The sequence below is a fragment of a genome, unplaced genomic scaffold (genome assembly GCF_019419815.1).
Source record: "Pyrus x bretschneideri cultivar Hongxiangsu unplaced genomic scaffold, Pyrus_bretschneideri_v1 Contig46, whole genome shotgun sequence".
In the NCBI taxonomy this organism is placed as follows: domain Eukaryota; kingdom Viridiplantae; phylum Streptophyta; class Magnoliopsida; order Rosales; family Rosaceae; genus Pyrus; species Pyrus x bretschneideri.
The window spans coordinates 1,956,749-1,984,313 of NW_025999783.1; the positions used below are offsets into that span (position 1 = coordinate 1,956,749).

The 27,565-nt window shown below is 35.5% G+C and overlaps 2 protein-coding genes across 8 annotated transcripts; both read right to left on the reverse strand.

Annotated features, from left to right (window-relative positions):
• Window positions 1–8,496: 8,496 nt before the first annotated feature.
• On the reverse strand, window positions 8,497–16,135 carry LOC103939709 (mannosyl-oligosaccharide 1,2-alpha-mannosidase MNS1). Of its 7 annotated transcripts, none has more exons than XR_007252135.1 (15): window positions 15,838–16,135; window positions 15,637–15,684; window positions 15,372–15,524; window positions 15,136–15,248; window positions 14,802–14,867; window positions 14,487–14,658; window positions 13,466–13,555; window positions 13,139–13,263; window positions 12,353–12,418; window positions 12,014–12,122; window positions 11,832–11,930; window positions 10,794–10,885; window positions 10,588–10,688; window positions 10,385–10,465; window positions 10,251–10,311 (listed from the first exon to the last, which is right to left on the reverse strand). XR_007252135.1 is itself a non-coding variant. In XM_009349817.3 (14 exons), the coding sequence occupies exons 1-14, from the start codon at window positions 16,024–16,026 to the stop codon at window positions 9,035–9,037; spliced, it is 1,725 nt and encodes a 574-aa protein (XP_009348092.2). In that variant the 5' UTR covers window positions 16,027–16,135; the 3' UTR covers window positions 8,497–9,034. The 7 variants fall into 7 exon arrangements, 2 of the variants coding, with proteins under 2 accessions (XP_009348092.2, XP_048423813.1); XR_007252134.1 differs by having other exon boundaries at window positions 10,588–10,692; XM_009349817.3 differs by lacking the exons at window positions 10,588–10,688; window positions 10,794–10,885 and adding an exon at window positions 8,497–9,277 and having other exon boundaries at window positions 10,141–10,311.
• Window positions 16,136–23,313: 7,178 nt separating this feature from the next.
• LOC125469834 lies at window positions 23,314–25,271 on the reverse strand. The gene is made up of 5 exons (XM_048567786.1): window positions 24,990–25,271; window positions 24,227–24,878; window positions 23,991–24,115; window positions 23,620–23,901; window positions 23,314–23,523 (listed from the first exon to the last, which is right to left on the reverse strand). Exons 1-5 carry the CDS (start codon window positions 25,269–25,271, stop codon window positions 23,314–23,316), a joined length of 1,551 nt encoding a protein of 516 aa, XP_048423743.1.
• Between the last annotated feature and the right edge of the window lie 2,294 nt (window positions 25,272–27,565).

Genomic DNA, 27,565 nt, shown 5'->3' on the forward strand with positions numbered 1-27,565 from the left:
TGACAACATCATTATGAAATGTGGTTAGTGTTTTCTTTATGAGGATATAGATATGGAGATTTACATATAAGTTCCCGAAGAATTACATGACTTGTTCAAATAGTTCCAAAACCAGAGAACATCCTCTTAACTTGTTTGAGACGTTCACTTACAATTCGACGGATGTGGTATACCTGTCTAAGTGATTGTTTGATCAGTCAGGGATATGAATTATGCCCTTGCATGTTAAACTATGAAGTCTTATTCCAAATTGTTAGAGTTACAGTTTATGTTGTTGACATGAATCTCACTAAGATTCCGGAAGAGCTTGAGAAAACTGCTTCACACTTGAAGATGGAATTTGAGATGAAGGATCTTTGGAAAACTTCTTTATGCTTTAACCTGAAGTTCAAGCGTTGTTATGATGGTATTTTGGTTTACCAGTCGAACTACACCTCGAATGTGTTATCTTTGAGTATACCCATGATCATCTATATGTTATATGCAAATGTGACCCTTGAAGAGGTTATGGAATCCGAAATTCCATATCTAAAGTTCAACTTTGCACCTCATTATACTTAGATCATTATATTAGACAGGACATCTCCTTCGCTGTTGATCTTGGTGAAAATGTAGCACTGCGCCTACACGCAACCATTGAATTGGTATTTAAGAGTCCCTGAAGGTACTACAAGGGCAAATCCTAACGTATCTCAAGCCGATCCAACCCCCATGATCCTCGGAATGATGTTTGCCTTGTTGTTATGCTGACGCATGTTACTGATCAAACCCACATAAGGCAAAATCCTCGAATGGTTATGTCTTTACCGTTAGGGATATCGTAATATCTTAAAGGTCCACGATATGACCTTCGTTGCAAATTCTTCGAATCGTTCCAAGACTCACCTCACTTCACTATGCCACAAGTGAGACATGGTTAGGAGTTATTATTGAGCATATTTCGAAGTATTTGCTGTGTTTTTCATCCATCGTTGAGTCCCAACAACAATCCATAAAGATTATGCCACATATATCCATCTGACCAAGACATGATACATCAACAAAGTCAACGCCAAGACATATTGTGTCCACATCTACATCAACAAAGCATCAAGAGATTTAAGTCATGCAAGCCGATCCCAGACAACCTTGCCGACCTCTACACGACGTCACTGCCGAAGTCAACTTTCCAAAAACTTGTCCGAGGAATTGGTATGCCTAACTATTCATATACAATCCTTGTAGTTCTCATTTGGAAGTTATGTTAAACTAGGAGGGAGTATCCAAAAGTATACTCACTTGATCTTAATGTACTCTTTTTCCCTACGATTAGGAGCATTTTTCCCACTAGGTTTTTGCTAACTAACTAGGTTTTAATGAGGCACCCATCCTGGGCTGATTATACCCTTGTGAGCTCTTCTACTTGCGTCCAAAAGATGTATAGTTTTGACTTAATGCAACTTCTCACTTTTCTCCTTAGTCTATCGGTTTTTCTTTCACCTTGGGTTTTACCATAGCGAGGTTTTGTGAGTTTTACTTTTTTATGCATTCTTCCGTTGATTTGAGACTCGCATTCGCTCATTGTGCCGATGACTTCATCAATTGTATTTACTTCATCGCTGAAGACCTGATGCGCCATTTACGTGAGTATTTACACACTCAAGGGGGAGTGTTGCAATCCTATTAGATTAGGAATGTGATTGTGTAAATCCTAGTATATCTTGGAATATCTCTTATATTCCTATTAGGAGTTGATTACCTATTAGAGTTGTAATTCTAAAAGGGTAAGGAATTAACCTTCCCTACTACTATAAATAAAGGCACAATGGGGTGGAATAACACACACCCACAATTACACATCTCTCTCTTCTCTCTACTATTGCCGCACCTTTCTCTCTCTATAGCCTCCATAATTGTCAGTAAATTATGCTTACACCACAATGCACTATATTCTAAACTACCCATAAAGCCAAAATGATATTATCAACATATTGAATTTCGAAACACACAGTAACCTTATCAAATTTTCAAAACCCAAATTCTATAGCAAAATCTATAGTGTTTGCATGTAGACAAATTGGTGAGCACTAAGGGTGGCTTTTTTTTTGCCATATTGCCGTGCCAACTGTGCCATACCGATTTTGTGCCAACCGATAATGGTACGGTATTGTACCATACTGAAATTTCATGGTACAGTATTGGTAATGGAAACCATTACCACGGTATTACCGTACCTACTGAAAATATAATATAATATATAATTATATTAACACATATTTATAATATTCCATTGCTTGCTTGATTTGTATGAGTGTAGGAGATTAAAAGATGCTTGCTTGATTTGTATAATGAGTATGGGAGGGGTTTTTCTACTACCATTGGGGCTCCATTGGAAGATGTGGAACTAGATGAGGAGTTCATAATTCAAGCTTGTGGGGGTCATGAGAACAAAATTGAAATGATGAAGGAGCTTATACAAGAAAGGAGGGAGCAATGCATTTTGGAGATATCCAATGAAGTTGATAAGTACTTCGCCGCTCCTTATATTAGCATTGTTATTGGTGGCTGTGATCTCTTGAGTTTGTTGAAATCAAACACAAAAGAGTTCCCAATTCTTTCACAAATAACCAAGGATATCTTTGCAATCCCCACTTCTACTGTTGCTAGTGAAAATGCATTTAGGCTAGGGAGGAGGGTTGTGAACCCTTTTAGGGCATCCTTGACTCCTAAAATGGTAGAGGCACTAGTGTGTACTAGTGATTGGCTTAGGGCGGACAAAGCAAACTTCTACAAGGAACCAACGGAAGATATGCTTTAATTTTATAAGGAAATGGAAGAGGTGGAAACAAGTAAAATATGCTTAATTTTTTTAGTAAATTTGTTATTAAATGGTTTTCAACTTTAATTCTTCTTGCTACTAATATGTTTCCTTTGTTTGTAATGTAGGCTTGACACAAGCTCAATCTTCTACAAGTTCAATGCTTCCTTCAAAAGCTTCAATATCTCAAACTTGAAGAATTGATCAATGGATTTCTTTTTGAAGTTTAGTTCCAATTTTCATTTGGTTTGAAACTTTAACTTCTATTTGCTTTGGTTCGCAACTTCTATTTGGATTGTAAGCTTAATTTTCATCATGAATCTTGATGCATTATTTGAATTATTGTGTGTATAAATTGTGTTTGATGAATAATAGAGAATTTAGGCTCCAATGTATGAGATAAAGGTACAAAAAAAAGTTTTGCCCTTGAATTGGGTTAAAAAAACAAAAACAGATTTTGTTCCAAAACAAAGCGGCAATTACCATTGCCATATTATGCTAGCCGAACTATTTGGCAATACCGAACTTAGGTATACTAAAAATTTGGTACGGTAATGGTAATAGATTTTGTCAAACCGAAAGTTTGGTATAGTAATTGGTACGGTAAACCCACCCCTAGTGATCACATGTAGAGACATGCTTCAAATACTTCACATTATTTCTATACTAAAACCCAAACCAGTGTGCACTGTTCATGGATAGTGCGCGGACTAAAATGTGCTCCGTTTGGTTTTCTAACAGGCGTTTTTTCTCTTTGTTGCATAGTTAAATGACAGAATTGCCCTCCTAAGCCACGTGTTTATCATCGCTAGGTATCCTGCTTCGATTTTGTTGGTTCTTCTTTTAGGGATTTGGATCCTCTCATGAGCCCAAGGAGAGGATCCTCCTGACCAAGACACGTGGGCCGTTGGATTTTCATCCAACGACTATAATTATTATAACTTTAAAGGAACTCCCTGTTTTTCATCCAACGGCCCACGTGTCTTGGTCAGGAGGATCCTCTCCTTGGGCTCAGGAGAGGATCCAAATCCCTTCTTTTAGGGTTTTCTTTGGTTCTACCCTTCGCTTCCACACGTATGTCATCAAAGAGTGAGTCTTCCCGATGTTTCTGTTGTTTTTCACTCCATTTGGTCAAGCAGCTTCCCCATATTTTTAGTTCTCTGCTTTTCCAACCCTTTGGTCTCTCTTACTATCTTCTTTCTTTGTCTCGCTTAGTCTCAAACTGGATAGCTTTGCGGTGAGTTATTCCAATCTCGCATCTGGGACCTTTTTTTTGCAACTGTATGGATTGTGTTTTGTTGAATTTTAAATGTAAGAAACTTTTAATTTTCTGGGTTCAATTTTAAATCAGATTTTGTTATGGGTTGTTATCAACCATTGAATTGGTTTTGGTTTTGGAGTTTTCGTTTGATCGGAGAGATAAAGTGTTTTTTTGGGTGAAACTTTTAATTGGTGAGATTTTTAGTTAGGCTATGTTGTGGGTTTTGGCAAATTTCTAGTGTGTTTATGCATGTGGTTTTTATTATAGACTTGGAAGAAAATGGGATTGAGGGTGAGGGAAAAATGGCAGAGAAAGCATGGAATAGAGATTTGGGATTAGGGATAGGAAACAGATGAAAAGAATATGATAGAGGAATGGATTCAATTCATTTTCACTATTTTTTTAACTAATTTGGGATTTTGTTTGGGTTTGAAGCCATCATTGGCGTTAAGATGTTTATTGTCAGACCGTATGTGTTTTTTGCTAACTTTTATTGGTATTTTTTACGTTATTCTTACGATTTTGTGTTGTGGGGTTTCTAAATTTTATCGTTGCTCCTTTGGGTTTTTTTGTGTGTTGGTTTGTTTGTTTTGCAGGTTGTGTTTGTGCTGGGACAGCATTTTCCACCTTCTGTTTGCTTTGGGATAATTGCGTTTTAAAATTGTTGAGGGTGAGATTTACATAAGGAAACATTCCTTTTTTTTTTTTCGAAATATGTGCATTTAGTTCTCTTTAATTTTAAATTTTAAAAATTGAATCGTTATTTGAGTAAAATGTTTTATTAGTTTATGTTATGTGTTTTGATCAGGAATTTTGTTGGATTTGGAAATTTTGGTTTGATGAGAGAGATGCGGAGTTTTTTTTTGTTTGAATTTTTTATTAGACTGATTTTCAATTGGATTGCATTCTACCTTTTTGCACCATTCTTATGCAAGCAATTCATTGTTTAAAATACAATTTGAAGAGAACTGGGTTGCAGGTTGGATATAAAATGTTAAGATGAGATAAAATCAAGATACCAAGGGTGGAAGAATGATTTAGAATTGGGGGAGGAAAATAGAAGAGTATAAGAGAAGGATAGGGTTTACCTCATTTAGATTTTTTTTTCTTTTTTTTTAATTGATTCAAGACTTGCATATCATTTCTAAATTTCTAACATTTTTTATTTTATTTTTAATTTGACTCTAGTTGATGGAAAACATAACTCTTACTCCTATCAATCAATTGGTCTGTACATAAAAGTAGAAAAATCAAGGTTCGAGTTTGCAGAGTATGAAGACCAAGGTTTCCCGGAACTACTAGTGCATATTCAGGCTTGCATTGCATATTGATTAATAAAACGGTATGAAATTATTTTTTCATTGGTTTAAATAAACCTGATAACAAGAATGATGAACAATGGGGAAAACATTTTTCGTTGTTATCATTTTTCTGTGCCATGGAATAAATTTACCTAAATAAAGTGTTTTTATGAATAATCTCTACTTAAGGTTGCAAATTTTTTCAGCTCAGCAGTATGATGTGTTGACAGGCAGCAGAAGTACACGAATTATGCACTTAAAAAAAAAAAAAAAAAAAATTGTTCCCTGTTTACAGTTCGTTTTCCTTTTTTTTTTTTTTTTTTGGTCTTTTTAATTGTTTCCATCTTGAATACTTTTTGGTATTGAATTTTTCTACAATCATTTTTTTTTTTTTTTTTTTTTTTTTTTTTTTTTTTCTAAATGCTGCTTAAAATAATTTGGAATCCCTTGATATACTTTATGTGTGTAAACTCTTTGTTTGAAATATTGATACTTACTCACGTTATTAAAAATCAAATCTTTGTTGTATTTCGTTTGTTAATTGAATTTTAAAACTTTTCTCATTTTTCGCTTTTCCAGTCTCATCAATCATAAAGCCGTGCAATCGAAGCCTCCACAGCTGATATAGACTATGAAATCCTAGCGTCAAAAATTGAGGCTGGCCGTTATGAAATTACAGACTTTCGTGCTAGCAGAATCAGATGTCAATATAAAGTTGTTCTGCATGAGACTCCGGTTGTCTTTACCACAAAAACGACTTTCAAAAAACTTATAAGTGTGTTTCCACCCATACTTCGACACCAGTTTTTCTTGCAAGAGTATAACACACTCTATCCTCGCCTAAATAGAGCTGATATTCTTACAAGTAATAATAATACATGGGGTGTGCTATCAACACACCTCTTTTTACTTCTCACACACCCTTTATTAATTTATGTCTGTTGATCTTTTTTAATTCATCCGATCCGACGGCCGAAAACCAAAAATGTGTGGGAGAAATAAAAAGGGATGTGTGGATATCACACCCCATAATATATATGTGCATATATTAAGAACCTTTTAACAATGTTCTGTGCAATGTATTTTTACAATCTAACTACACTCTTCGTCAAATTGGAAGATATCATGGGTCGTATAACTGTTGTACAACATTTGGAGCCGAAACAAGTTAATCAAAGAATTGAACCCAAGTGTGACGTGGTGATTCAAAGAATCAGGTAATTCCTTTTATCTACATTACAAAATATTTAAATGTTGTCCAGCAAGTGTATTTTATGAAACGATTGTTTACTGCTAACTACCTCACTTACTGATGGATTGGTTAATACAATTTTTACTTGCCTATTAAAATTATTTTTGGAATTTGCTTTTCCCATAAAGAAGAAGAGCTGACAGTTACGCTGTGGGCAGATGTTGCTCGAAGTTTTGTTTCTTTATCCATTGAAGCATTTGACTTAATTAAAAACTAATCTATTTACTATTACTTTTTTTTTTTATTATATTCAAACATTATTTTATATATACTCTACTAATATTTTCTTAACATGTCACCCAAACGTATTCACTTCTTTTGATCAATTTTTTTTACAGCGGTTCATGTAAAAGCTAACATTTAGTTGAAATTGCTTAGCAACTCTTTTCTTGCATGTATACATACGAATTAAACAATAGTATTAAACTATTTGGTATCACTCTCAGTATTTGTTTTAGAGTTAGATTAATATATTTAACCTGTTTTAGAATTAGAATTATTTGGTATCACTGTCAGTATTTGGTATCACTCTCATTGTTTGTTGTCACTCTCAGTATTTGTTTTAGAATTAGAATTAGATTAATATACTGAGATTATTTAGACAAATCTAGCATTTTCTCAAATCAATTTATATTTGACTTTTAAACTTAGATTAATATATTTAAGCAGTTTTTTAAAATGCAATTTTTCATTAATTTTTCAACACACAGACAAGATATTCACACAAAATCAGTGTAAGTGTGTTTACTTTGTTTAAAAAAAAATATTATATGCTCTTACAATAAACGAAGGGGTATTCTCACAAAATTTATGAACTAATGTTCTGTTTTAACCTCTACAGCTTTTCCAAATGCACAGAACCTCTGAAAATACTGCCACCCTCTACAAAACAGATGTCAAATGCTGTTAAATGCTGTTATCTCATTGTCCTTCTCTATCTTCTTACTTGAAACAACTCTTGCTTATATTGTGTTTTTCTGATCATTCAAAATGTGGTTATCAACTTTCTCCCGTCCAATCTGCAGCACAAAGAAGAATGAATCATGCTTTTGAACATATGTTATTATCGCCATTTTAATAAATATGCATCAAACAGTGTTCCTATTATTTTTTGGTATGTAAATAATTCTCTCTAATCATTAGACTAGACAGTATCATTTTCTAATATTTCGTATGTCAATGTCAATATAAAAAAGAACACAAATCACTAATCACACAACAAAAATAAAAAGAATAAAAGACCCCGTATGCACGAACCCAAATTCGTCCGAATCAACAAAAAATTTAGATAAAAAAACTCACATGAAATTGTTGTAGGATGTAATTGAGTTCAATAGAAATCAATTGGTTGTGGTCTGGAGCCCCATCGTGCACAGATTCGTCTGGAAATTCGCCGAACAAGTCAGAGTGAGTTGCCACGAGAGAGAGAGTTGGAAGAGACAGAGTGCATTGCAAGAAGAGAGATAGAGAAAGAGGTTTCTGAGAGAGAGGGGGAAGGCGAGGTTTCGAGGTTTCTCAAATGGTAGTTCGAAGCAGACCTGAGATGATTTCTGAGAGGAAGGTGATTAGGTGCAAATGGTTTATTCAATTTATTTCTCGTAGAGTGCAAAAAGATAAAATGAAAATGCGAAAACCACTTCTATTTATTTATTTCTGTTACAAAACGATGATTTGTGTTTTAGAGGGTCCAGAAAATCTCCTCTGAAGTACTTCGTACATCATTCCTTTTCAGATTGTTCCTCCTTCCTATATTGAATGTCTTTCAGATCATATAATAATAATTGTACACTTTTTGGCTCCTGTGGTATGCAAGTGGTTGATTATCAACTCAGTGCGTTCCGGATTTGAACTCTTGCCCCTCCCGATAATGTTTGCTCATACTTGATTCAGCATACAATGTAGTTAACCGGATGTTTATTACATGACATCCTTATAAATTTCTGATCCTGAGATGTAGATCTCTGCTACTACAGAAATGTTTGTACAAAATTCTAACAGAAATAGGACCTTCAATTCAAATTTTCTCCGAAGATACAATGCTTATGGCCAAAACAAGATCGTTTAAATGTACGGTAGGAGGATATATTTAGGGTTTATATGGGAAAGAGATTCAAGGCTGGAATAACATCATGTGCCTTGGCCATAGCACATTGTCAGCAGAGAAAAATACAGAGAATTTGAATCCATCCTAATATTTCCAATCTATTGTTACATACCAAGCAGCAACAGAAAGACGGTCCCCATCTGTTTCCAGCACAGCCATTTCACCGTCACCTCTCACAATTGACTTGCTCGACTGCCTTCAGTATCAAGTTCAAGCAACTAATGCTGTTGAATACCCAAACACAGTTGAATATGGCCGGGACGTTATATATGGTTGAAAGGGGGACCCTGAAGGACTTGAAGTTTATTAAGTATGGGAACTAAGTAGATCCTGACCGTCCTTTCCTGCCTTGGAATGTTTCAGGTAATCTGTCTTGTTCAGTTGTACTATCACTCTCTCCACTAGCATGTCGATCCATGATCCTTAGAGGGTGTGCTTCTGTGTTGAATACCCATTCATCCAAAGAGATGAATGATGGAGGCGAGAATAGGAGATAGAGATACTTGAGCGTTTCTGCAAGGAAGAAGCTCTGCATCATATCATCTTTCTCGCCTGTACTCACCTGAGAAAAATTGAATAAAAGACTTCAGCCAAATATTGATGTATTCAAGTATTCAAACATAGACATATTAGGAGAACCTCCCAATTAAACAACTTGGCTACTCATTTTGGAACCACATCAAGATATATGCCACGGCCAACTGATTTAAAACCCAGTCGCAGCACTGTATTCGGTTGATATTTCAATCCTACCGTAAACCCATGATATTTAACACCAAATAATAGCAGACTGTTCTTTGGAGAAGAAAAACAACGTGCATATCTAGTGATCTCTAAGCAGGTTCTTTGTTGACAGTTGAAAGAAAGATGATTACATTAAAGCAAGTCTTCAAGTGTGGAATGCTCTCTATATGGATCAAGATAGGCATGGACCCCTAACAATTTTATATAACCTGACCTGCCCCAAGAATGTCCCTGGTTCCAATAACCTCTCAATAGGGATACGGTGAAGCTAGTTGCTGCCTAAGCTTAAATACTAAAAACGATGACATGTCAGGTGTGGAAACCTCATTCAAACTGACCGGCCTGAGAAATTGCAATCTCAAATTCGAGCATGCAACCCAAAACTTTACACCTAACCTCAGAGTCGATAGCACCCACAGTGCACATATATACACTTAATGCCATGGGAGTGAAGAGTAGCAAGGGGTTCAACTTTAATTTGTTTCTGTACGAGCACAGTGGGGATGCAGTGGGAGGCAACTGAATAAAGTTTTCAAAACGAAAATAATGTTGTCACAAGATGATGAAAATGATTCATCACGTGAGCCATGACTCCAAGTGTGTGCGTGTTTGCGCTATTGTACCTACCTCAAAATTCAAAGAGAAAATAACATAAAAAAACATTTAATAACATGTTCTTACATCTTTCAGCCCACTGTATCCTGAATCTACTCTAGAGTTGTTTTCAAACGCTTGGAAAATATTCCAACCCCATTCTTGGTAAGTTTTGTTCCCAGTGAAACGCCATAGGTAAAACAGTGACTCAATTGTCTCTGGCCTCAAAATGCTCCACGATGTTCCAACAGTCATGTCCTGCATAAATTTTCTGATATCAAGTTATAATTATCTATGACATCTGGAAAGTAAAAGAATGGAAGTATAAAACCTGTCCAGCTGGGAAGAAATAGTTCTCTCCAGCCAATTTTGTACGAGTCCTCTGGTAGAAGTTATAACATGTCCATGCAAGCTACATAAAAAATTAGTTATTCACGAGATTAGCTATTTCATATGTGATAAAATAATCGTTTGACATTTAATGATCCAAACTTGAAGCATAGGCTGAGAAGCTGCGAAACTCTGTTTGCTTACAATCTGAAAGCAGGTTGTCTAGTCTGGGTGGTTAATAGATAGTAGATACTGAAACTTCGGTGTTCAGTGTTTGACTTCATTCCGAAATGGAATCTTTTATTCTAACTCTCAGACAAAAGTAAGACCAATTTCAGTAATGCTTGATGATCCAAATTCCAAGACATAAGAGTGGAGTTTACCAAGGTATGATAATGATGCACACTTACTCTCCTGTTTATGCTGCCAATCTTCGAATCTCCAGTCCACTACTAGAGAACATTTTATCCCCATCTCTGGGCTTCTATAGAAAAATCCCTCCCTAATCCATGAAAAAAGTTTCAGGTTGATTCTGCTATGTACACAGCCTTTCATGGACTTCTTAGTATTAAACTAAATTACTGTTTTGTTTTGTATCTTATCATCTGATCCCAAACCATTACTGTTTTAAAAGAAACATTTCAACTTTAGTACTCAATTTAATCTTTGTGCGAGTCTCAAATATAAGCAATACCTCTTACAATGTTTATGCAAGATAGGGCAAAAACTTATTCTATTAACCGATAAGAACCGTGGAGCACAAGAAAGAGCTTCAGTCTTTAGAACACTGCATTATAGTTTTTAATTCAATATATTTTTGGTTTTTATTTTCAGTTTTTGGGGTGATAGGATGACTATTAATCAGGTGCTTCTCGTGTTCTAAAAATCCCCGCCTACGCGCTAGGTGGTTAGCCACAGCCACGATTAATCCCTAGACGTTTAAAAAATAAGAAAGGGCACCTATACCTGCCTAGGCACTCGCCTAGCCCGTCGAAACTACTTTAGGTCGCGACTCTCACTTAGACAGAAAATAGATAACTTCCATTTTGCATTTTATTTTTTCTACAAATTGTAAGAGACTTTTTGGATACTTGGATGAACACTCATTATATGTTTGTTCCCCATGTATTCAATATGTTCTGGTATTTTATAATCTGTATGTCATTCTATTTTGCAATTTATGAATTCCGATAAAATTATATATTTGTTTATGTATAAGTAAACATTTATTTATATATTGTATAATAAATTTGGCTAAAGGTAAAAAAAAAAAAAAAAAAACAAACCACCTGGGCCTAGACGCCTAGGCTCTAGGCCCCGCATAGATGCTAGGCCTCTGCCCGCCTAGCACCTTTTAGAACCTTGGGTGCTTCGAAGCTTGCATGCATAACAGGCTACACTAAGCCTGCTCTAGCTAAACATGACATCAAATACTTTCTGGTGTGTACCTCTTCAGCAAGGGATAAAAACTTTTCAGCTTCATCAGGGACATAGCCAGAAGATCCTAAAGCTAACATGCCAGGAGCAAAGCAAGCTAACTCATCCATCTGCATACACAAAGGCGACACATCCCTTCAATTTTTTTTCACAATGTATTTGGCAAACAATAATCTGATAATGAACACACTACCTTATCATACAGTGAGTTTCCAGTCTTCTCACATATATATGCAAATGAGGATGGCGTCGTCCTCCGAATCAAGCTTTTCAGACCTTTCATTGACGTCTCCCACATTTCTCTAATTCCAGTATTCATAGGCAAAGATTTTGTCACAACAAATATTCAACTAACTGCCTTAGATTACATTAACAAAGGCCATAACATATCATCATAAGAAATGAGGAAAGAGCAAAGGCAAAAGAGTGACATGCGTCACCATTACTAACGGGAAATGTTGATAACAGGGTGCTGAACTATGTCAATATGATTTATAAAATTACATCATACTGACGTTCTACAGCTTCTCACCTGTAGTTCTTTACTGCTTCAGTTTTGTTCCCTTGTATCCAAGCCTTAAGTAAATATTCATAAAAACTGCATCCAAAAAGACATTCTGCAAATCAATTGGCCAGCCATACATGTGGATATAACATTATCAACCCTCCTAAAGTTTCCAGGTAAATATATTTTTTCAATTAATCAGATAAATAATGGGCTATTGGGTTTCCTTTCAATACGTTGTACATTTCCACTAGTTTCAATATAATTTTTGTTTCTTATCCAAAAATAATAAACGTAGAAGAAGATCAGATATACAAGGCCAATATTATTTATTTAAAGAATTGGATTTTAAATTTCTAATCTACTAACAATTTGTAAACAAGAAACACGAAAAAATTCTAAAAGATCATGACATCTGAAACTGACAAAACCGTCATGGTGTTCTAATATGAAGCTTTTAGCAGACAAAATCCATACTGTGATTTCATATATTTCAGCAAGTAAAATTGTTCAAAATGAACGGTTTTCCCTCGCAACCCAAAACTTCCTTCAATAGCTCGTATTCAGGTTGCTAATAGAAACCTCTATCAATAATCATTCAATTTCAAGTCATAAAGTAGAATATAAATAATAGTCCAAATTATTATATTTAATTCACAACATACAGTTTCAGGACTGCAGGTTGGGGAACTAAGCACTAGCTTGAACTAGAAACATAACTGTGATTGCCTTCCTTTAACATTAATTTTAAGTCATACCTATCATCCATGGCACTAACCAAATACAGATTACAGTGATGTTTAAGTTTCATACCTATCACCCATGGCACCAAATGTAATTTTTGAGTATGAAGTTTCTCCAGTGAGAGGATTGATATATATGGGAAGCAATCCATCAGTGGGGAATATTTTATGAAGCTCTTTGATGACATATTCCACCTGATATCAGCATGCAAACAATTCATAGAGAAAGGGAAGCAAAGATTTATGTCTCGGTCATTTACAATTTCTGTGCAGTCAAAAGAAATTAAACTGAGATGGGAATATTAACAATGATGCCATGGTATTGATAATTCTTTTCATCAGATAGGCACATAGATAACTAATTTCTGAGCTACATTGTTAAAACATTAAATAGCACCTTCTGCTGGTACTTGGGATCTTTCGTCCTTTGAGATAGAGCAATAAATTCAAGCTGCTCTGAACCAGCATCTGCCAGAATACTATTTCCCTAGCAAGAAGAAGTATATAAATTCAAAGAAAGATAATGTATGATGGTGTAAATAGATACTTAACCGATTCCAGTTCGATGCCTACTTCAACATAGCAACATACACTGGTTGCAACCCTTGAACACAGACATCACAATCTACGTAATGCCAAGTGGAGATGTAATAATTCAGAGATTACAGAAGTTCAGGAATTTTTCTCATAAAGAATTCTCTACTGTCCTATAAGAAAGAGAGCATGCTAGAACAGTTAAGGGAATTTACACAGCACATATATAGTCATGAAACACTGGTTGAAACATTTATTTCTTTTTACTAGCCCTTGTAATGAAGAAATGCAGATCAACTTAAAAATATACACCCTCACCCCTAAGAAGATGTACAGCAGATATATCAAACAATGTGTAAAACATGTTTTTCATTATGAAGCATTAGACTGATTTCATATAAAGAATAGTTTTTCACATTAGAACTTATAATAATAGTCTTTTTTTATTGACAGAAAGATATTGCTATGAAGTTTTACAGTTCTAACTTGTCTAACAATTCGTGATAAAAGGAGTAGAGGATAAAAGGAGTAGAGATCACAGGAGAACACAGCTCAACTATAAGCAGTCTAATTAGCAAAGCACACAATCATTGATACCCTCTATCAAATCAATTCATAGTTCAAACTCACAATAGAATCCCCATTTAGCCTGGGAAGAGGCAGCATAATATACAAAGCTGAACTATTACTTGAGCATTCTTTAATCTTGTAAATTTACTCAGTTGTTAATAATCGAAACTACACTTTTAAGATAAATAAATATGAACAACTTGATGGTTTGACTTAAAAAGTAAAAATGTCAAGGGGCAGAACAAAGCCAACGATGGCCAGGGAAGAACAGTGTAAGAACACCCATCACAAACAAAAAGAAGCATGGAACTCACCCCTGTCCACCGAGGGTTCTTGGCATCCCCATACATCAAGTTTATTATGTTATAGGGGATTCCGGAAGGTGTATTCCATGCAGGAAGCAACCTATCTGCAATATCTCTTGCCTTTTCAAGGAAAATGTAGTCATCAGAGAGATCATACGCGCTAAGAAGTCCGCCTATAACTCTATAATCAACAAAAGTAGCCACAATAAGAGTCAGTCACTGGAGATGACCAGGAGAAATGGACTGAAATATTCGGGAATTTGTGAGAAAAGAAATAAGTAACATAGTAATTATGAAAAACACAATTAAACCTTCTAATGCAACCTTATGGTTGTCTCAAAAACACTAGCCTCATAATTCTTGTTGAAATTCAATGAGTTTGCAACCCACCTGCAATTATTTAAGATCAACAGTATTAGTCATCTCAAAACAAACCTAATCCATAAAGTAGAGCCTTAACCAAAATAACTGATACAATATTACAGCTAAGACTAGTTGAGAAAAAAGTAACCAGTCAAGAAAACCATTTGAAATTACAATTGGGTTTTCACAATCTAAATGTGTATTTTTACAGTTACATATTTATGTTACATGTCAGGCATGCATATGGAGAAACTACAATCTATGGCGAAAAAAAGTAAAACCATTAGAAACTCACTCTCTAGCTCTTTGGAATTGCTGGTCAAGACCCATTATATACAATGTATCAAGAGAATCCACTAGAGTGGCACCAAGGCCGCCAAAACTATCAACGGAATTTCTTGTCTGTGGCTGTTTAGAATGAGTGCTAAGTTGTTAGAGTTGCAGTATTCCAATCCACTAATAAGCAAAGCACAAGGGACCCGCAGAATACGCTAGTAAATGTGGTACATGAAGCATTACTAATAAGCATACCTTGAGTTCATCATGACCCCATGCATACATCTCGTAATAAGTCCAGGCATGAATCATAGCATCTTTAACTGCCTTTCTCCGTTCGAAATTGAGGGGATCATCATCTTCCTCAACAATGCTCCAACCTCTTAAATGCTTCTTCACACTCTCTAGCTGCGATTTTCAATTTTCAACCAAATTACGACCCTCAAAAATCACAATGCCGAATTCAAATCAATTCTACGACACTCTTTAACTTCTAGAAGATATTACAACTGCTCTTTACCTGATTCTTTAAAGTTTTGAGATCCTTATTCAACCTCGACACCGCTACCTATCCAAATAAAAACCCAAGAAATCACACATTTTCCATTTTTCACAAAATTACTCGTTAATTCGATTCAAATGTATGCATATTGCTGCATGCATTCTAGTAAATAAAATGATTCCGAAAATAAATTAAACAGTTAGTAAATGAAAAAAGAACCTGGTGGTCTCCGGTGAGCGATTGGAGGGCAGAGAGCAGCCATGTGAGGGCGACGAAGGAGAGGACGATGAGTGGCAACAGCTGCGACCTCTTCAGGTGATACCGCGGGTGAAGATATCTCCACCATCTCCGCCACAACGATTGCGACGGCAGTGATGAGGACGAAGAAGATGATGATTTCTTTCGCATTTTTATTTAATTTTTTAAATAAATAAGAAAGCCAAAAAATACAAAAAAAGAGAGAGAGTGAGATTCGAGGGAGAAATGAGGGAGTTTGATTGGTTGCCAAACTGGGAAAGGAAAGGAACGGAAATGTCTTTGGTTGGATTTTGAAGTGGGAAAAATGGTTGTTGCAGTAGTGAGTCTACGTGGACTGGGCTGATTGTCGTGGGCCTTACCAGACCCTGAACTGGGAAAAGCCGTTTGCGATTGTTTCTGTATAAAACTTTTGTTAATAAGCGTTTTAATTATGACTTATTACTATGATTTAGTGATATTTATTTTCACTTGTTAGTGAGAGGTCTTAGGTTAGATTTTTAACAAAGGTGAATTTGAACCACATTATTGCTAGCTCATTATGAAGCTAAGTCAACCCCTCTCCCTTCAGTGTAGATAATATCGTTTGTTCAAAAATAATAATAATAAGCGTTTTAATTAGAAGCGCTTTAAACAAAGATAATGCTAGGTAATCAACTTTTTAAATTAAATTTGCAAATTATGATATGTGTCACTAATAGAAAATAAACACGTTAATCAAACACATCATATAATTTAGAAAACTTGGTCTAATTAGTTAATCTTCCTAACATTACTTTTATTATAAACACTAGCCACTTGTGTCCTTGTCTAGATGGTTAATCTTCCTAACATTACTCTTATTATAAACACTAGCCTCTTGTGTCCTTGTCCCACGCTAACTTGTGTGGTACATGGCTCGTTTTAGTTTATCTATTATTAAAAATTAATTAATTTATAATTTATTATGATTTAAATGAATTTTTGTTTCTTGGATGATTTATAATAAAAGAATAATAATTCTAAAAAAGAAAGGGGCATTTTAATATGAGCGCCTTGTTTTTCAATTACGTTGATTAAACATATGTTTTTTTTAAAGAATTTGATTAAACATTTTCCTATAGTTTTATAAGAGATACGTTTGATTGTATGATCGTTTGATTATATTGGTATGTTTGATTGCCTATAATATGAGTCCATTTGGTTTTATGGTTATGGTACATTGGATTTCTGGTACATCTTGTTTCTTGGTACCTTTAGAATCTAAGAGCAGCTCCAGTGAAGTCCCTAAATAGGGACAACCACCGTATAAAATAGGAATAAAACGAATCTCCAACAAATTTGAAAGTGAATCCCTAAAGTATAGGTATACACCAGATATATAGGTACTGTATAAAGACATAATCTTGAGTGAAAGACGGGGCCCCAATGTTGATTGAAGCCTTTATGCTATTAATGCTTTTAATTATTTAAAAAAAGGTTAACATAAACAAAAAATGTGCACCTAATTAAATTATCACATAAAATCATAAAAACTTCAAATTTAGGGATTTTACTATAAGGACTCTCCCATTGGAGGCAATATTCATTTAGGGACACAAAGATTCCCTTTTAGTCTTAAGGGCATCTCTAATTGGAGTCCTTATTTAAGGACTCCCAACACCACCTTTGAGTACTTATCTAAAGACTTAAAGAGGATATTTGTGTCCCATAAGGAATATTGTCTCCAATGAGAGAGTTCTTATAGTAGAATCGCTAAATTTGAAAGTTGTTATGATTTTATGTGATAATTTGATTATGTGCATATTTTTTGTTTACTATAAAGACTCTCCCAAGCCCTGAGCAAAACAGAAAGGAGATGGCCACAAACCTAGACTTGGCAGAGGAAGAACGCAAGAAGATTATCACTTGTGTTGCAGCCTACTAGCAGCATATCATCTCCAGATACAACAAAACGGCCAAAATATGGCAATTCCAGTTCGGAGGCTTAGTCCCTAAGAAAAGTTTGCACCCCTGCTCGCAAGGAAGGCTCCAAAACGACGAATCTTGCATTCCGTCATCACTACCTAGACCCTATCCAGCCATATTAAAGCTCGAAGACTCAAATAGATCAACGGACAAAACCTCGCAAGGATTATTTAAGATGTCTTGCAGTTTCTACCTTCTAGCAGAGTTTGATACACTTTTCCTATTTTCGACGAAGATATAAGAAGTCGTTCATAAGCCTGTCTTAACTGCATGCTCACAACAGCTTTCATGCTCTCCAAGTTGAGAGGGTAAACTAATTTTTGAGACATAACTAGGTCTGCTTTCCAATGTGAGAGGGTAAACTAATTCCCCGACACCCATCTAGGTATGCTCTCTGATTGGGAGAGGGTAAACCAATCCCTTTACACCCCGTTAAAGGGTATACAATGCTCACCCGTTGGGAGATGGTAAATTAATGTCCATGCACTAGTCATCCTGATATTAGCCACAATAGTCTTTTTCAAGTCTTAGCCAAATGAAGGATTTAATTTTATGGTAACCAAAGTCTATACCAAAAGAGACGATAAGTGCAGGACCTCTGCCCATGAAGATTTAGATAACTACACATTTTTTATGTGAGTAGTTAGCAATCTTAGTGTTCATGGAAAACTTTACCCACTGCCGACATGATACGCAGTCTACAAGGTTTAATACTGCTGAGCGTTGAACAACCCTTTGGGTAACTACAGTTGATTCCTAAAATGTTGTGATACTTGCTACACAACCTACAGAACTGGTTACATAAAGTGTAAAGTATTCTTTTGAATCATTACCTGTAAAATTCCATGCAGTTGCACACTTATCATATGATTGGTTAATGATTTTCATGTCCTGTAGATCTTTATCATGTTGAGATATAGGTCCCATAACTCAGAAGATCGAAGACTCAAAACACTTAAGCAACACATGGTCAGGGGCAACAGCTCATGATGAACTCAATAGCTCAACGCTCCAAGAAGCCAAACCTCACGACTATAGTGACTCGTGGGATAACCTGCTTTTTTCAAAGCAGTGTGCCTAGCTGATGGTCCATGGCCAAACATTTTGCACGACACTTCAAGCAAGTAGATTCAAGAAAAACAAAGATGAAGTAAAACGAAGAAAACAATTTATTAAATTTCTAGCAAATTGATAAACTTGCACGAATGTCGTCAAAATTTGACACATGCTAAACAAAACAGACTACTCATTAGCAGCTTGGATGACCTTAGGCTATACAGCTCTTCGCACTCAACAGTTTGCTTATCTGACAGTTCATCTTCAACAACTCCAATCTTGGTAGCTTTATCCTTAACCACTTTATCTACTGCAGCTGAGAAATCAAACTCAAGTAGTTCCCTCATTCTTAGCAAGCAGCACAAACATGGTAGCAGCAGAAGAAACAAGCTTTGACACCTCTTTAACAGCTGAATCGACTATTTTAAGTATTAGACTTTCCTCCCCAATCCTCGTAGTGGTGAGCCTTTTAGAAGCCGATCTAGACTTAACCACAGCTGGATACTTCACTCTATCTCCAGACCCGAATGCTGGACAACTCGATGTCAAACTTTCTAGAAGCGGCATAGTCCTACGAGCAACCAAATGATTTCTTCTCAACTAAAGGTCCAATAAGCAGGCTTGGACGTGTGGTTGCCTCTTGCTTACCAGTTTGACCTGTGCTAAGCTTGAAGACAGATGGGCTTGAGCCTTGCGGCTCGCCCAGCTTTGCGCTTCAGTACGCCGTTCCCCTCGGCCCGAACAGAGCTAGCTTCTGGCCCTTGCTAGCCAGCCGTGCTGTGCCAAACCACAATAGCTCCCTCAAGCTGCCCTACATGTACAGTAGGCCCATGGTTGCCCAAGCATCTCATCGGCCCCTGTCGAGCCATTCCATCAAGCCTCGAGACTCGAAAAAGATAAAGAAGAAAGAAAATTAATTTTTTTCTTACTTTGGTATGGCGTCGATAAAAAGAACAATAATGACGATCAACTCTTCACAAGGGCAAACAAAGAAGAAAACTAGGGGATGGATTTACAATATCCTCTAGTTTTTTCTTTCTTTGTTATTGGGATAAAATTGTTCTTCAAATTTATTTAACTCCCTGCTTAAGGTAGGCTTACATAGGCTTTGGTGGCAATTGGTTTCCCTTCCTTAGAGGACTCTATCTCCAAGTCAAAGTGGAAGATCTACATCAATTTGGGAAACATCTATCTGTTCACCTATTCAGCTTGAGATTTCCACACCTAGTGCCATTTTTTGCTTGTAGCCTAGCAGGTTTGGGGGTATTTGTGGAGCAAAAACCCTATCCCTATGGCTAGCTACTCCTTCCTATAAATACCTCCATCTCCACCAAATCTTGGTAAGCTTTTGCTATTCATACAAGTCCTAAACATACTCACTGTTTTCAGAGATACTGACTTAGGCATTAGAGATCCATAGGCCAACCCTTCCCCATCTTGTGGGCGTGTGAGGCTTTGGTAGCTTGAGATCTTGGTTTTTGATATAAGGTGTTAATTATTTTGTAGATATAAATTCGTGAAAATTGACGAGGACAGATTTTTGCTACCACGTCAATCATCTATCAAAGTAAGCTTCTATTATATTATATATACACTGTACACAAAATGGGCACACGATATAGATGACCATTAGGATGTCAATTTGGTGGATATTGAGGAGCTTATATGGCGATGTTTCAGGGTAGTTGCTTGACTTTTTCCATGTTCCTCCACTGAGGTAGTTTGGCTGCATGCATACAAGTCGAAAGGATGGACACGTGGGGTTTCATTGTCAAAGAAACGCATGCGGAGCTGAACGTCATGGTCCTAAATTACTGGTTCAAACGCGAGAAGTTTTGGTGTGAGAAAAACAGAAAAATGGATGGATTGGCAAGAAAAAGAGAAACCAAAAAAAAAAAAAAAAAAAAAAAAAAAAAAAAAAAAAAAAAAACATGAAAAAAAAACTAAACGGGGGCTTGCCATGGGAAAGGGAAGGTTATAATGATGAGGATGGGCTACTCATTAGCGAGTGTAGGGGTCTTGTCCGTCACCGATCCTTCTATCTCCCTTCACCCCCGCCTTCAAAAATGATGAATATGAAGTCCGTGGGGCTGCAGGTACTATGGATCTTCTAACTCCCAATTGGGTTACCCTACCAGGTCTCGTCGGTGTTGCCTATAGGTCGTGATGTGCCTCGAGATGGCCATCTCCTATCCCCCCGCCGGTGGGGAATCTGCTCCCGGGTAGTCGCTCTGCTGCTAGATCCAGCTCACTCCAATTTGTTCTTCCATTTTCGTAAAAAAATTTAAATAATTAAGAGAATGTTCAGTAACCATTTCATTTTCAGAGTTTTCAATTTTTGTTTTCATATTTTTTTTAAATCTAAAATTTTATATAGTAACTATTTTCAATTATTAAAAAATAAAAACATTATTTTTTTTACTTTTCAAAATTTAGTTTTTAAAATTTAGCCTTCCATCAGTTTTTACTTTCTGGTAATCAATTTTTCATTTTTTTTTTAAACTGAATGTATTTACCAAACAAGATTTATTTTTTCAAAAAGTGAAAACTGAAATTGAAATGACTATTAAACGCACAATTAATTATTTTTAGCATCATGTAGTGAAGCATGTTGCTCCTTAATTTCTGAAGTAGAGAAATGTCTTGTTTTTTTTTTTAATAAACAATATTATCTAACTAAAGGGATGGTGTGGGTTAAGCCTCACAATGGACTAGTATGGGGCTAGATTGGGATTGATGTGCCTTTTTTAAACCTGCTTCTGTTGTGCTGCGAGAATAAACAACTGTGAAAAAAAACAGGTAAGTGTTTGGTAAATTACAATGGTGAAAGTGCTTTTAGCTAAAAAACAGTGTTAGAGTGTTTGGTAAACTTTTATATAAAACTGTTATAACTGTGTCAATAACATTAAAGGACATGTTGTTGGATATATTATTAATTAAATTAGGTTGTTAAATTGTTGAACAATTTGTTACATATAATACTTCTTCATCATCATCACCATCGCACCCTATTCACCGAAGTCTCTGGGCTCATCAAAATGCCTATCTCTAAGAACAAGTTTATACAGAAAGATTAAAAGTGGGATTTTGAAAGTAGGCCCAAATTTGGACCTATAAAGAATTCTAAATTTTAGACTGGTTCTGTTTCTATCCTGCTTTCTTTTATATTAGTGGCCTTCTTGAACACTTGAGTATCAAGTTGCTTAAATTAAAGCCATAAACCCAGAATCCTATAAACCCAGAAAACACATGAACCCATGATCCAATTATTTAGCATGATAGAATTGTAGTTTTCTCATGAACCCATAAAGTTTCTATCCTGCTTTCTTTTATATTAGTGGCCTTCTTGACCACTTTAGTGCCAAATTGCTTAATTAAACCCATAAACACAGAATCCTATAAACCCAGAAAACGCATGAACCCATAATCCCATTATTTATTCATACATCGTAGCATGATATAATTGTACTCTTTTCATGAGCCCATAAACCCATAAACCCAAAAACACACATAGCCTTCCAATATCCAGTTCAGGCTTTCAATCTTCCAACAATTTTTTTTTTGTTTTTTTTTAATAAGCAGAAATAGAGGTTGTGAGAAGGAAATTTACTTTAGTTGGTGAAGATTGCTCGAACTAGATGAGAAATGGAGGAGACGTGCTCGAACCAGAGAGTAGAGTTCGACGAGAGGGGAGATAATGATGCTTGGGTTGGAGGAAAATGAAGGCAAATCATAGAGGTACTAGTTCTTTAGCCAAAAGCAAGAATGAAAGTATGTCTCCCTTATATTGGCTTAAATTGGTATCAGAGCTTAGAAAAGATGTATAGATGTGTAAAGGAAATTAGATTTATCAGAATTGACAATTAATAAAAAAAAAAAAAAACAGAAGATATTATAGATCTTAAACAAAGAGAATATTGCAATCTCCATTGTCCAATATCAAGATCAAAACATCAATATTATTTTCATATATCTCATGTACCCCATAATGTAACAATAGATAATTAGATTTTATCCGCACAATTAAATTTTATAAACTGTATAAACCTAAGAATCCTAGAAAAATTGGAAGAAATGAAGTATGGAGAAATAAAAGAATATTTAGAAAAAAAATAATTCATGAGAATAATAGAAACTTAGTTAAGCAGTTAACTCTATTGAGTATATGTGACATGTCAGCAATTGCCACATCAGCATAGTTTTTATGTTAGCTTATTTGATACGCCTAGTAGTTTTAAAGTAGATATATAAGACATTTTCCCTCTTTTTGTAATTCTGATCCATTCAATATTAATAAAATAGATATAAAGTTTTCAAGTCTTCTTCTCCTACAAGCTTCTTCTTATCCTCTTTTCTTCTTCAATTCTCAAAGTCGGTGATTGATGTTCATCTGTTAATATGGTATCAAAGCCTAGTTACATCACTAACTACTAAAACCTAAGAATTCTTTAACATAGCTGCTAGAATGTCATTAGAAGGGTGGCCCAACCTACGATGCCACAATGAAGACTTAACAGTTTTTCCCAATAACGCAGAAGAACAGAAAACACCTTGAGTCAGTAGCTTGGGAAACACATGTACAGGGATCCGAAACAGTTCATTATTGCTACTCTGTCCTCCGTAAAGTATCACCCCTGTGGCCTTATCCTGCACAAAGACGTTTAAAACATCACAGATAAACCAACTGTGGTTATCTTTGCACAACTGTGTTACAGAAAGAAGATTAACGGTCAACATGGGAACCTGTAAAACATTACGAAGATAAAGAGTATTAGTTGGACTTTGAATAGTCACAGTGCCAATATTTTGAACATCCAAACCTGTACCATTCCCAACAATAATCTTCTTATTTCCATTATAAGGAACGAAAAATTCTAATAGATTAATATCAAGACTCATATGAACTGAAGCCCCACTGTCCACTATCCAACACTCACACTCAGAAGCAGATTGTGTAGGTAAATCAGGCACACTTGACGACATAGAAACTCTTAGAATTTCAGAGAACATATTAGACTGTGAAGCCTGAGTCATAAAGGCAGGAGCTAGTGAAAACCTGAAGAATAAGACTGTGTAGAAGTGTTGCCTTGAAGCCCATAAGTAATAGGATATACAGTAGAATGCACAGAAGTAGGATACTGAAAGACAGGGCTTAAATCTTGATAAGCATAATTGGCACTGAGAGAAGGAGGTGGGGGAGCCCCTTGAAAGGAAAAGTTTCCCCTGTGTCTACAGTTAACTGCAATATGACCCCGTTTACCACAAATTTGACACTCCTAAGGTGGTTGAGTATTGCCATTTCGATACAAACAAGTGACTGCAGTATGTCATTTCCTTAAGAAAATCTGACACTCTGGAATAACCTCTTGCCTATTTGATGTATTGCCAGACCAAACATTGCCACTTTTAAAACCATTAAACTTGGGTTTAAAATCACCTAAACCTCGGCCTTTATAGCCTATAGTATTTCCATAAGACCGATTGCCTTGACCACCAAAAGTGTTCCCATTAGGTTGAAAATTATTTCCATGAGGGCGAAAATTATGCCCATTAGAAGTCTGAGAAAAACCAGTAGGTTGTGAGAAACTAGGAAACTGAGAAAACCCAACAGTGGAAGAACCAGGAGCTACAAAACCATATCCATAAGTTTGAGGAAACTGAACTGCAGACCCTGAAGCACTAGAAGCACCAGAAGAACTAGTCATAGGATTAAATGTAGGCAAACCAGCATTACCATACATTGCAGCCATAGTATGAACAAGAGACTGCATCCGAGTTTCAAGATTCTTTTCAGCCCCTAATAATTGTGCCCGAAATTCCTTCAGTGTGATTGGTGTTTCTCTTGCTAGAATTACTATTTGGATCATGTCAAAATCAGTTGGAAGACCGGTCAAAGCCGCTATAACAATATCATTATCTGAGACTTTCTCACCAGCAGCAACAAGTTTATCTTTAATGACCTTCAACCGCAACAAATACTTGTCTACACTATCACCACCTTTCTAAATAGTGTGCAACTCAGCCTTCAGATGATTAATACTAGCACTAGAGATATCCATATATCTATCTTGTAATGTAACCCAAGCCTCATGAGAAGTTTTACAACCAACTACATGCTCCATAGCATCATCACTAAGTGTAGCAATGAGAAGACTTAACAAAGCCATATTGGCCTTAATCCGATCTCTGTAGGCAGTATTAATTTCTTTGGTAATACCTAACTCAGGAGTCAAAACATATTTATGAGGGCAAACAGAATCACCAGTGAAGTGATCAAACAAACCATACCAACAAAGTACAAAACAAAACTGAAAGTTCCATTTGATGAAATTATCATCATTCAGTTTGATAGTCAACATCCTTAAAAGACTCTCTAACTTCACTAATTCAGACATGATTTGGTAGGAAACAGACAATTACAGAAAAGACCTAGATGGAATCAAAATAACCCAGATGAAAAACTTTACAAAAATCTTACAATTGTAAAATTCCTCAATCAAAACTGTTAGATCTTGATGAACACAATGGTTATCGACCTTAATTCATCAAACGACATCGGCCTTCAGAGCAAATTATTATCTATTCAAAATCACTATCATCATCAAATGAAGCAAGTTTGGCATCGGCCTTCATCATTACAAAAATCAAGATTGTAACATACAGGACTATTAACTGATTCCCAAAAAAAATTACCCAGAAAATCAACTTCACCAAATTCTTGAAACAGCGAAGAACAAAGAAAAACCTCGAGAAACGGAGCAGCAGGAATCCGTCCAAGATCAATTGCGCGAGCAAGAAAGGCTCTGAGATACCATATTAACAGATGAACATCAATCACCGACTTTGATTACAAAGCCTTAGCTCTGAATACAAAGCCTTAGCTCATGTAGCCACTGATATTGCTTGGCTCAGGTTGATTTTAAAGGATTTGTGTGTTGTTTTGCCTAATCCTCCTCTGTTATATTCTGACAATCAGTCAGCAATTGCCCTTAGTTTAAATCCAGTGCAACATTCCAGAATTAAACTTTTAGAAACAGATTTTCATTTCATTCGTGAACGTGTCCAACGGGGTGATTTGATAGTTCAATATGTTTCTACCAAAGATCAAGTTGCAGATCTTCTCACTAAAGGATTACATGGTCCTGATTTCCTTCGACATGCTGGCAATCTAAAACTAGGACTTCCCAGTTACGATTGAGGGGGGGGTATTGAGTATATGTGACATGTCAGCAATTGCCACATCAGCATAGTTTTTATGTTATCTTATTTGATACGCCTAGTAGTTTTAAAGTAGATATATAAGACATTTTCCCTCTTTTTGTAATTCTGATCCATTCAATATTAATAAAATAGATATAAAGTTTTCAAGTCTTCTTCTCCTACAAGCTTCTTCTTATCCTCTTTTCTTCTTCAATTCTCAAAGTCGGTGATTGATGTTCATCTGTTAATAAACTCAAATATCAAACAACTTAGAAACTATTAGAAGACAAAAGCATAAAATCTTCCCAGACGTAAGAACGATTGTAAACTTGGATTATTTAAAGAAAGGACAAGATGAATAGAAATTTAGAAAGGTTTAGTAATATACCAACAAGACAGGAATTAGATAATTATATGCATTTACTTTTACTAGAGATTTATTAAAAAGGGTTGAAAATCAAATAATTCAACTACAAAACAGAATAGATAGCATCGAGGGAACACAAAACAAATTACGAAAGACTATAATAGATTATAGTTAAAATGAATAGTGTAAATAATTTTACCATTTACCTATCTTATATAGAATGGTCTGAAAGAAATAGTTTATTGGTTAAAAAAAAAAAAATAGATTCTTAGATCAGCTTTTGCAAACGGAGCAACAAGTTACATCAATTCTAGACCAAATTGAAGAATTTTTAGAAAATCTCAATGGTTAAATACAAAGATAGTAGCTATTTTAATGAGGCAGTAAAAGAAACAAATAACTAAGAACAACCAGGAATAATTTTTAGTCAGCTATCGATTTCGGGATCAACTAATAAAGAAACCTTAAAATTACTTAATAGTACAAATTATTTTCTCTTAGAAATATTACATAAATTAGAATCTATTCACTGGCGGAGCCAAGTTAAGGGCTGCCTTGGGCTATAGCCTAGGTAGCTTGATTTGCTCCCTTAGCTTTAAACTTTGATTATATTGGAACTGGTTGTATTCGTAATTTTCTCCCTTTAATGAATTTCTTTATCAAAAAGAAAAAAAAAATTATGGTAATTTGCATTTGTCTCTTTCATAACCCAAACCCTAGTGCTGACAGGCTTTCTCATGATTTTAACGGAAACAGACACACACAGATATATATATATATATATATATATATATATATATATTTTTACGGTTTAGGGTACTTGTGACATGGCAATGATGTGGTAGATCATTATTATTTTTTAATTGCTGGTGTGGTTGTTATGTCATTGTGGTTAATTGTTGTAATTAGTTAGAGGTCGTTGAAGAAAAATATTATTATTTCGTTTATCAATTAGGTTTGAAAGGGTTCTAGCAAAGACCTGTTTGCTACCTTATTGTTGAAGCAGCCACTTGATTTCAATAATGTCATAGTAAAAAATAGCTAGCAAACACTAAAATAAACTAATTTAATTAAGGACAATCAGGGGAATTAGTTATCACAAAAAATAAGGACAAACTAAAA